At 34.5% G+C, this 12,161-nt stretch overlaps 1 protein-coding gene across 3 annotated transcripts in view; it reads right to left on the reverse strand.

Moving 5' to 3' along the window:
• Window positions 1-12,161, reverse strand: part of IMMP2L (inner mitochondrial membrane peptidase subunit 2) — an 861,167-nt gene that overhangs the window by 193,437 nt on the left and 655,569 nt on the right. For 2 of the 3 annotated variants that reach the window (XM_078059472.1, XM_078059473.1), the window contains exon 6: window positions 11,577-11,679. In XM_078059472.1, the coding sequence (XP_077915598.1) occupies window positions 11,577-11,679 (103 nt within the window). Of the gene's footprint in view, window positions 1-11,576; window positions 11,680-12,161 lie in introns of those variants that run through there. The other variant, XR_013442826.1, reaches the window with a different exon arrangement.

Raw genomic sequence — 12,161 nt, forward strand, 5'->3', positions numbered from 1 at the left:
TGTCATACTATTTGAAAAGATATTGTCAGTTTAACCAGCAATGTCCATCTGGGCAAAAACGGTTATTTAAATACCATGCACTTTGATGAATGACCTTTTAAATGGCCTTGCCCATTTTGTACTATTAGTTTGCAGTCAGTTCAGGGCAATGTATTAAATCTGGAAGCAGCAGCCCAGTGAAACCATGCCTCTAGATGTAAAGAATTCATCCATTTAATGGCATCATGACTTAATTTTTCTTTGTTTGAAAGACTGAGCAAATACCTATGTTTTTATTTCGGGTTTTTTGTTTGTTTTCCATGTCAGAAGAAGCACACAATTAAGTTTGTTTCAAAAGCCTCTGGACAAAATATTTTAAGATTAGAATTTTTCCTTGACCAGAATCTACACAATTCCATAATGATTTGTAGAAATGACATAATATATAATCTCATTAGCTTGTTTTGTAAATGTAATAATTTATATGAATAACCTAAATATAATCATGGCTCATTTAAGAGGGATCTTTCATTTGCCTGCAGCTTCCCAAAAGATACGAGGCAGATAGAGTTTAAAGCTTCTGTAGGGGGACACCTGGGTGGCTCAGTTGGTTAAGCGGCCGCCTTCTCCCTCTGCCTGCCGCTTCCCCTCCTGTGCTCTCTCTCTCTCCCTCCCTCTCTCTCTGGCAAATACATAAATAAAATCTTAAAAAAAAAAGAAGGCTTTGTAGGAATAGGCAAATATAGTTCACAACAAGAGATATTTAAGTAGCTTTGAAAATGGTTTGGTTAAAGCTCTTCAATTATAAATAAAGTCACTGGAAGTCTATGTAAAACTTCAGACTAATGTAGTTGTTAGTCTAAAGTAGATTCTAATCAATAATTATTATTGTTATGGAAATCAGGTTTAGTATCAAAAAACTAAGCCCCAGATGACTTGATGAGGACTGATAATTTCCCCTTTCCCTCACAGATCACAATACCAATATATTTATTTTAATACTACAATTTTATTTAAAGGACAGATCAGTTAATGTTAAGTGAAATTAGTGTGGATGTTCTATATCATTCCATCAGCAAAAGGAGTAATTTCTTTTCTCTTTTTAAAAATACTTTAAATTTTGAAATATATACATTTACATTTTAAATAATAATTTTAAATAGTAATAATAATGGAAAGGAATTTTTTTTTTTTTTAAAGAGAGTGAGACCGCATGGTGGGGAGGGGCAGAGGGAGAGAGAGAATCTTAAACAGGTTCCATGGCCAATGCAGAGCCAAATGCGGGACTCCATCTCAGGACCCTGAGATCATGACCTGAGCCGAAATTAAGAGTCAGATGTTTAATGGACTGAGCGACGCAGAAGCCCTGGAAGGAAATTTTTTTAAACTTGCTTTTCTGTCAGCCAGTTTAACAATAAAAATATTTCCTTTTACAAAATATATTTCCTTCTCATTAGCCTCTACATTTCTAGGAATTGCCTTCACCCCTTGAAATATGTGAGAACTTTAGAAAAAGAACAGAGAAGGTCTGTGAAATGGGTGGGTAGTGCATCAGTTGGCATGGATGCTAAGTGTATGGAGACAGAATTTTGATGGAATAATATTTGCCTGTAAGTTTTAATGAGTCATAAGCACAATTCGATTATCCCTCCCACGGTTGGGACAGAAAATGTAATCATGATGAGGCACTATAATTCTCATCAGGTAGCCAAGACTGCTCCCTGAAATATATCTGCAAGTGCTCTGCAAACAAAAGGAGCTTGGAGACATCGCTTTGTCACCTCCATCTTTTGGTCTTCCACATAAAAATGATCACAAACATATGGGTACGCTTTAAGCTCTTCATGCTTAATTTTAAGGTTTGATCCATCAAAGGTGAACATGAAAGCAGTTCAGTATTTCAGCTGGTGAACTTCTCTAACAGATATGGTGCATTAATTCTAGGCCACAGAATCTAACATGCATCCAATCAATTCTTGGTTCCTAAGGACTCTCAAATCAATCCACTTCTTCATACTTTTATTACAGCCACCTTAGTCTAGGGACTAATCATCTCCCACTTGGACCAATGCTGTCATCAATAATTGCATTTCTCTACCAATAGCCTGCTTGCAATCTAATCTTTCATTCATAATTGTCCCAAATTAGTCTTCCTGACATGCCTCTTCTTTTTTATTACCCTCCTGTCCAAAAATTTAAATGACTTTTTAGTGCCTCTTAAATTTGTATGTACGTAGTTCAGGATATAATATGCATGAAGCATAATACTGACTCTTTACATAGACAACTATATAGAAACTAAAACCTTAACCTGTAAATACGTTTATTTTTATAACAATATATAAGATTTAATTGCTTTTTAAAATACCTAAAATTTAAATTTAAAAAATAATAAAAAATATTCACGATGTGATCAGAGTTCTTCTCAGAAAAATTCTTAGTGACAGGATGGGTTGGAGCAGAATTATCCGGGAGTTGCTGGATCGGGAATCACTTACGGGGTGCAAATGACACGGGGTCTCCAAGGTCCCATCAATAGAACTCCCCTCCTGGCTCCGATTCTGGCCGCTGGATCAGAGAACTGTACTTTCTTTCACTCACTCGATCCACCAAGTTTGACAAATTTTAATATACCACAAACCCGCATGGGTCTTCCTGTCAATAATATCTAAAACTTTGGTTACTGTGATTCATTATAGGCTCCCTTTATGGTTCTTTTACACAGAAAAAAAATCACCCCAGTCACTGACAATCAAACTGATCTTTTAATTCTCTTTCAAGTCATTTCAATAAATATAACCAATAAGATGCTGACACAAAGCAGAGTCATTTTTTAAGATTATCTTGCAAGCTTTAGGAAAATTTAAAACTTCCAAAGAAAGCTATCTCCCAGAAGCTCAGTCAAAAGACAAAGTCTTTTACGTAGTTTGTTGTTTGCGTATTTAGTAGAGAGCAAAAAATTATCTGATAAATATTTTATAAGTAGATATCCATTGAAATGAGGGCATTCAATCTCAAACCTTGAATCACAGTATATTTAATAGCAGTTTTTTTCTCCTTTTATTGTCTAGACTAGGCAAGAGCAGGTTTTTCTCCTCTTCTGGACCCCTCCTATTTCCCATTTTATTTTTCTGTGAAAACACCAGTCATGTAGACAGACACCAATTATGTCTTACAAATAATAAGATAAAGGTTTCAATTCCACTTTAAAAAAATTCTAAGAGCTTATAAAATTGCTAAATTAATAACACTGCATGGATTTCACCAAATCCTGGCTACTGACCCACTGTCAGTAAATATACATTTCTAATAAAATGAACATGCTTAATTCTGTAACTAAACAGCCCAAAGGAACAGTATCTGCCATAGCAATGAAGTCTAATGACAATTCTGCTGACATTTCTCTTATCTGAAAATGAAGTCATGTGGAAAATGATTTCTACACTAGCAGAATAATTAAGACAGAAAGCAAAATTTGATTTGGTAGAAATGGAAGCTCAGATTGTTTCTGTTCTCAGTGGGGTGTATGGGGGGATGATATTATTTACTTCACCACTATCTTTAGTTGGCATCATCTTTCCATACTCTCTTTTTTAAATCATACTTTTTTGATGTCCTAACTGTACAGTAACAAATCCAACTAAAAGCAGTACTAATCCCAAGGGACTTTTTTTTCTTTTTGTTGTACTGGCCTTTCTCTGTTTTGAATATTGCTCCAGAGAACAGGCTCTTTACTGACTCTTAGCCATCTTTGGTTATACAGATATTTTTATTATACTGGCATTTCTTTTAACTGGCTTTGGACTTTTTATGAAATGTCTGCCTTTGTCAACATCAACCAAATGAAAATTATACCTAAATAAAATGTGAAGTTGTTCAGTTCCAGCACTGTTTAAGGGGAACTGTGAGAAACAACTGAAGGAAAACACCAAGCTACAGACCTTAAGAATCATTATTTTTCTATAAAATACAGATTATTTTAGTTCCTAACAAAAATTTTAAATGAACAAAAGCATGTACTATAAGAAAACAAGAAAACATCACCAATTAAAGTCTAAGCAACATGTTTCAAAGAAAGTGTGAATAGAACACTTTATTTGGATCCTGTCAACACAATCTAATGACCTTCTTCTTTATTTGAAAATGGCTGATTTTAAAGAAAAGTTACTCTAGCTGCTCAAGAGAACTTATACAAGGGAAGTGCTACACTTCAACAATAAATAAAATGAAATGTTAATTCATTTTCATATGTCCACAAGATTATTCTGTATTGTATAAGCAGAGTGTTTTCAATGCAGCTGAAACCAATTAACCCCTCCAGGCATAAACCACTTCACAAAACATGCAGCATCTAAAGTGTTTTATGCAATATGAGATTTTACCAGTTATTATTTCACAGATTTCAGAACACTCTGTTCTACCAAATCCTCCTAGGAAATTTTCCAGTTTTTTTCTTACGGGTTTTTAGTACACAAACGTCTACTCTTCTAAGAGGCCCCGTCATGCCCCCATGTGGAGCACCTCTTATAAAGTGTTGTGTCTGCCTGGTTGTCTGCCTCCCCTCTAGGCTATCCTTCCTTGAAGTCGAGTCACTCTCATCCCTGCTCCCTCCAGGCATCAGTGCATCCCTGATGACAGAGACCAAAGGTTTGGCAAGACCCACAAGTTCAATGTGCTCCTTATTATGTAGGACTTGAATCTCAGTTCTTATAACCTCTGAACGTTTTAAATGTCTCCCCAGATTCTGTCCCAAATCCTCCCTTTGTCCTGTAGTCTCAAAAATATAAAAACTTCCCTACCTACTATCTTTCTTTCAGCCTTCTTGCATCTCCAAGAATCTTGTTTTGCTGCCCTAATCACATACTGTATTTCTCTTTTACCAAAAATGTATTATGTAGGGAAAAAGTTCAAAACAGGCATGACTAGATAGTAAACCTCTTAAAATGTTCATATCCCACATGTATTACCTAATCTAGCAACCTATCTCTAGTTAATACAATCCTCATCTCTCCTGACCCATTCTACCCATCAGAATCCAGGCCAAAATCAAATGTGGACAAATAATAGATGTTCAAAATGTGCCTTGATGACATAATCGAAAGGCTCGTATGATATAAAAACATAAACTTTGCTCCTCCTCTTTACCTTTTCACTAGTTTTTTTTAAAAAGTAGAAGACTTTGAACTTCATTAGGCTCAAAAGGAATTCTGTGGAATTTTAATCGTCCTTTCAATGATTGCTTATATATCATCACTTGTAGACAATCGTTTCATTTAATTAATAAGTAATATTTCTACTACTCATTTATTCTAAAACTATAATTTCCTGTTAGGTATATTTCCTTCAAGAAAACATCCTAGGGGGCTAATATTTTATTTAATTAGGTATCCAAGAAATAACTGATTAGATTAGCTATTTTCCAAATGACTTGGAACTAAAAAGAATTCATACTTAGTATAACTTGCAGTTTCCATTCTCAGATAAAGGCGGTATATCACGCATGGTTCCTACACCCAAACTGTTCAGTTCTGCTTCATGGTGCCTGCACACAAACTGTTCACAAGGTGACACTATGATCACAAACCCAAAAATCAAAACACGTTTATACATTCTTGGAAAGGTTATCTTTGCCTTGAAGTGTTTAAGCCAAAAGTTCTTTTTCTAATATTCTTTGGTCAATGGAGTAAAAATAAATTACTTGATTTAGATACTAAGTAACTAGAATTATAACACATATTCTTTACAACAAATCACTACACAGCAAACACTGAGAGGATCTCAGTGGCTCGTGACTTCGAGCTAAATGGAATGAAAGAAAAACTTCAAAGAGAGAAAATGTATGAACCCAGTGGAAGACATGGAAAGAGTCACATTTGTGTTTTCACCACAAGGAATGAATAGCTATGAGGATATTTCAAATATAAGTACTGAAATGAATATAGTAAATAGAAGAATGAAATGCTATATACATTTTTAACTGATGGAAAGTCTGCGAATCTGAAATATTTAAAAATTACTATTTGAAAATTCACAACTATGCATGCACACACACAAATACTTTCTTTTAATGTGCTTTTATTTTAATTTTTTAAAATATTTTACTTATTGGGCGCCTGGGTGGCTCAGTTGGTTAAGCGACTGCCTTCGGCTCAGGTCATGATCCTGGAGTCTCTGGATCGAGTCCCGCATCGGGCTCCCTGCTCGGCAGGGAGTCTGCTTCGCCCTCTGACCCTTCCCCTCTGATGTGCTCTCTCTCTCAAATAATAAATAAATAAATAAATAAATAAATAAAAATCTTTAAAATATTTTACTTATTTATTTTGAGAGAGAGAGAGCATGAGCAGGGGGAGGAGGAGAGGGAAAGAGAGAAGCAGACTCTCCCATGAACACGGAGCCCAACACAGGGATCCCAGGACTGGGATCATGACCTAAGCGGAAGGCAGAAGCTTAACAGACTGAGCCACCCAGGCTGCCCCAAATGCACTTTCATTTTAAAGCAAGCAGAAAATTCATCAATATCAATTATAATCAGTTACTTCTGAGTGCTTGCAAAGAACAACAACATGGCTACAGGAGAAAGTGTCTTAATGTTATCTACATGGAAGTAGGGCCGGTGAAGAGAAAGACACTAATTTCATAGAACAAAAGAATTGGTAAGAGAAGAGCTTATCAAATATTCTAAGCAATCAGGGGCGCCTGGGTGGCTCAGTCGTTAAGCGTCTGCCTTCGGCTCAGGACATGATCCCAGGGTCCTGGGATCGAGCCCCGCATCGGGCTCCCTGCTCCGCAGGAAGCCTGCTTCTCCCTCTCCCACTCCCCCTGCTTGTGTTCCCTCTCTCGCTGTGTCTCTCTCTGTCAAATAAATAAATAAAATCTTTAAAAAAAAAAAATAATAAAAAAAATAAAAAAATAAAAATAAAAAAAAAATATTCTAAGCAATCATAAACCAATGTATCAGAATCATCAGATATCTTTAATATATAATCCAATAAAATAAAGTAACTGAAAAACACTTCTAGATAATTATTATAGTTTTAAAGGAAGATTACAGAAGCTATTTCTCACACTAGAAATCTAAGCTAAAGTCATACATTAGTGAATCCATATTATAAGATAGGACATTTTCTGTCATTGTGTTATGATGATATATTCAAGAGGTTTGCCATGTAGATATTCCACAGAGATATTTTTCATAATTGAAACATTTCCTACCCAATGACATATGTGATATTTTTCCCTCTGGTCATAGGACCATAAAACATGTTTATAAAACTTAAGAGTCAGAATGAAACTTAGAAGCCATTTACTTTAAACAGCTTTATCCTACTTTTTAAAAGAACTCAGTTTTTTTTCTAAGTATAAAAATAATAAAACTTGTTGCAAATCTTTTTTTTTTTAAAGATTTTATTTATTTATTTGAGAGAGAGAGAGAGAATGAGAGAGAGAGAGAGCACATGAGGGGGGAGGGTCAGAGGGAGAAGCAGACTCCCCGCTGAGCAGGGAGCCCGATGTGGGACTCGATCCCAGGACTCCAGGATCATGACCTGAGCCGAAGGCAGTCGCTTAACCAACTGAGCCACCCAGGCGCCCCTTGTTGCAAATCTTTTAAAACACACACAAAAAAGTACAAAGGTACAAAAAAGAATCAACCATAGTCATTACATCTGGAAACAATTAACATAATACTATTTATTCTGGTATTTATGCTTTTACTTAAAACAATATCATGAACATTATGTCATGTATGTCACAAATATAATTTTTAATGACTGATAATATTTCAACCTTGGAATGAACCACACTTTATTTAATTATGCTCTTATTTTAGGTTGCTGAGGATGTTTACTAAAATTGTGATGATATATCTTTTGGTTATATATATCATAGGAGTACGATTAAATAAATTTTATCACTTATTGAGATAAAATATATACTTTTTATTATTTATTTAAGTTGGATTCAGAGAAGAAAAAACATGAGGAAATGTAGACCCATACAAGTTAATTGATTGATGATGTCCATAACCAAAATTATCTGATTTCTGTTTCTTCCTATAAATGTCATTCTCTATAATTTAAAAGTACAGCTGTTGGATCTTGTTCTTCTGTATGTATTCTATTGCTATATCAATATTGCCATCTTTAAATTCATAATCCATTATTCATCTTTTACTCATAACTATTTCATTCCCTCCTGAAAGTCTCCACAGAGTGGCAATAAAACAAATCAGAAAAGCAAACTGAAATGTTAAAGAATAAATAAGAAATAATAAAACAAACTAGAAAAACACCAGAATGAGACATTCTTTCTTATTCTTCTTTAGATTTCAAGCAATAGTCTACCTGAATATGGAAAAAGTTACCTCCATTATGACTGCTGGTAGGCCACAATTTAAAATAAACTAGGTAAATTCTATTATAATTACTATTCAAAAAGTTAAAGCAGGTAAAACTATTTGGATACACTTCTGAAATTATTTGGGAGGCAAATGAAGGATAAAGACTTCAATCAAAAAGTCAAGATAAGCATCTCAGAGACAATCCTGGCTGCCTTAAGATAGATTATTTACATCAAGCAAACATGCATTCCCTACTTCCAAGGGGAAAAATGAATCAACCATCCAGAAAGCCTAGAGCTTACTGACCTTCCACATATAACCTCCAAGTACACTGATTGATAAGCCAAAATATGCAACTTAGAATTATTGAAAAATATAATAATTTCCAAGTATATATGAATTTTAAAATTCAAAACTATTTTAGTTTTTTAGAATTGCAAAATCTTAGCTTTTATTTTTTAGAATTATAAAAACTTTAAAATAATCACCAAAATATTCCAATAACCATTCATTAATCAAAAATGGAAGAGAGGAAGAGGGGCACCTGGTGCCTCAGTTGGTTAAGTGCCTGACTCTTGATTTCAGCTCAGGTCATGGGCTCCAGGTCCTGGGATCCAGCCCTGTATGGGGCTCGATGATCAGTGTGGAATCTGCCTGAGATTGTCTCTCTCTCTCTCTCTCTCTCCCGTCTCCCCACTCATGCTCTCACTTTCTTTCTCAAATAAATAAATAAAATCTTTTAAAAAATGCAATAAGAAAACTCTATACTCCAATATCACAGTTTAGCTTTAAGTAAGGATTGCAAGTTTTATTTCACTTGTTTCCCCTTTTGTCCTTTTAAGATGTGCTTGGGAGCATCAATATTAATAATTGTTCCTAGTCATAAATGCTATTGGTACACAAAACAGGAGAGTTCATTGTAAAAGTAAAATAAAGATGTCCTGTAACTCATCAAATACAAATAGCTTTATACAGGACATGACAAATGTTTTCCTTCATCCTAGAAATGTTCTTCACCTAATTTTGAAAAATAAAAATAAAACTAGTTAAGTGAATGGACATTGATAGCTTAGCCCACCCCATGAACCAAGGGACTTTATGCTTGTTTGTTTGTTTATAACAATTAAAAAGTGAAGAAAACAACCACTAAATTTCACAATGGTTTTGTGCCTCTGACTCTTATTACTGGTCATGTTTTATTGAACAAGTAGACTTCATTTAAAAACACAATTTAAACCAAATGGCATTAAAGTGCTGCACACAAATATATATTGTTTTGCATACTGTAGATTCTTATTGTAATAAACACAATGGGATCCTTCATACATGGTTCTTACTTTCTCTATTTTATTATTTATTTATTTATTTATTTTTAGAGAGAGAGAGCATGCACTCAAGCAGGGGGAGGGGCAGACAGAGGGGGAGAGGGAGAATCTTAAGCAGGCTCTACGCTGGGAGCCTGCCGCGGGGCTCAATCTCAGGACCCTGAGATCATGACTTGAGGAAAATCAAGAGTCCGACACTTAACCAACTGAGCCACCCAGGTGACCCACTTTCTCTTTCTTTGAGAGATATAAATGACAGAGGATATTTCCATAGCTGGTACACCTTCCTGGGTATATTCACAGTTCAATGGTACGAAATGCTATCATTAAGTGCACAACAGAAAACGGAGCCCAGGAAGAGCTTCACAATAGATATGATACACTGAGGGTTACAGGCAATTCCCAGTATTCTGACTATCAACTCTATCATTTTCTCTCCCAAATAAGAAAGCATATGGAATATGATAGATTGACAATAATAGTAATTATATAAGCTATATTGCATTGGCTTTATTTATTCATAAAGAAAAAGCAAAGCAACCTCAAACTCTAGTACTTTATTACGAATACCTAATTATTCACCACACACCCCACGCCTGATAACAAAACACAATAATTTTAACACTTGATTTCAGAGTCACTACCCTAACGAATTAAAACCCAAACCAAAGTTAACCAAAATTTTAATGTGGATTTGGCCAACAACATGATACACTCAATAGATTAAATCTCATTGATGAGAGAGAAATAAAACAGCTTTTAGATGATTTATTTTCACTTTCAAGTTGCTACTAAATTTTTTCATAAGTCACTTCTACCACACTCTAAATGACCTACAACATTTCCAATCTGTTCATCCCATCTTTGATATACCCTAAAAATATTAAATTGCATTTTTGTAATAATTACTATTCAAAAGCAAAAAAGACCTTAGAAGGTTTTATTATCATCACTGCAAACCCTCCCCCCAAAAAGAAGTAGGAGTAATCACATATAAAGTTTTCTTCCACTTATCCATACAACACCCATCCAACCCCACCTCTCTTACTGTACTTTTAGCCAAAGGTAAGTCAAAGTGGCTGACCCTCTAGGGACAATAATAGTGGTCACTCATAATACGCGATAGAAATTGTTTTATAGACCATCAACATTTAGTTTTAGACAAAAGCACGCGGGTAATTGTTTTTGCAAACATATCTGAATGTGCTCAATATTAATTTACACATACATAACAAATATAGATAGGTCTAGCTATAGGAAAAACTAATGAGCTAAAGATGCAAGTTTTTAAACAGACATAGGTAACTAGAAGTCAGGCTCAGTTTCTACTAACTAAAATATTCTTCACTTTACATAATGATTTATTTCAAGAGTTCATAGAGAATTTCCATATGCATTCAAAATGAAAAAAAGTACAAAATATCAGTTTAATCACATATTTCATAGAATATAAACAAGGCATAAGGAATGTCCGCATTTCTGTTATAAATTAAATGCAGACAAAATTTTTGGGACTTACCAATATGATTTCCATCATACTTGCATTTTTGACAAGCGATTTAGAAAACTGATGCTTATAGGTCTTTTACACATTATATCTATTAAACACTAACTGAAAACATAAGGCATAAAGTGTTTCTGTGGAGAAAATAACTAGACCTTCCTACTGGGATTAGTCAGCCCGCTGAAACCATCTTTGGTACTTTATTAAAGGATCTAAGTTCTTTTCTATGAAACACACACACACACACACACACACACACACACACACACACACACACACCTTGATAGCTTATATTATCTATATAATATTTATATAAACTGCTTCACTCTACAATTCACGATCATTCTTGGCTGGATTACCTGAGTAACCCACCTGACATAATTTTGTTCCTACATGTATCCAATTATTAGCATGCAACAACATGACTTACCGGCCCAAAAGAATTACTGTCAAAACTGTGTCCATGATGATCACCTTCAACCCAGATGTGACCCCGGGGAACTTTGACATACCGGTTTTTGTGGCCGATGGTTCTAGAAATAAAGAGCATACATAACCACTGAGATAAGAACAGAAAGATCAAGTAGTTGAGCATACAAAGAAACAAAGGGCAAAAATGCTGTTATAAAGATGCAACAGATAATTACAGGCAAACCATGAAGCTACTCTGTAACTTCATTTTTAAGTAACATTGGGTTAGGACCTTGTAAAACCTATGCACAGTATTTTTTTTCACTTTTCTCTAGGTAAGAATTTTGTGCTAAAATATAATGCAGTAGCACTAAATACAATGTTTTACTACCATATTTAATTCTCAATATCCTAAGTATGTGTTTTATGAAATAAGCTCTAACAAAATACAGATCTATTTATTTTCTGACATTTGCTTTTATGTCAATATTCAATTTGATCAACTGTAATCTTCATATTTTTAGTCAAACTTCTCAAACCAACAGCCAGCATTTTTCATAACCTCTTAATACTCTAAAAATCAGCATACATGAGAAATAACAAC

The sequence above is a fragment of the Halichoerus grypus genome, chromosome 12, assembly GCF_964656455.1.
Source record: "Halichoerus grypus chromosome 12, mHalGry1.hap1.1, whole genome shotgun sequence".
NCBI lineage: Eukaryota > Metazoa > Chordata > Mammalia > Carnivora > Phocidae > Halichoerus > Halichoerus grypus.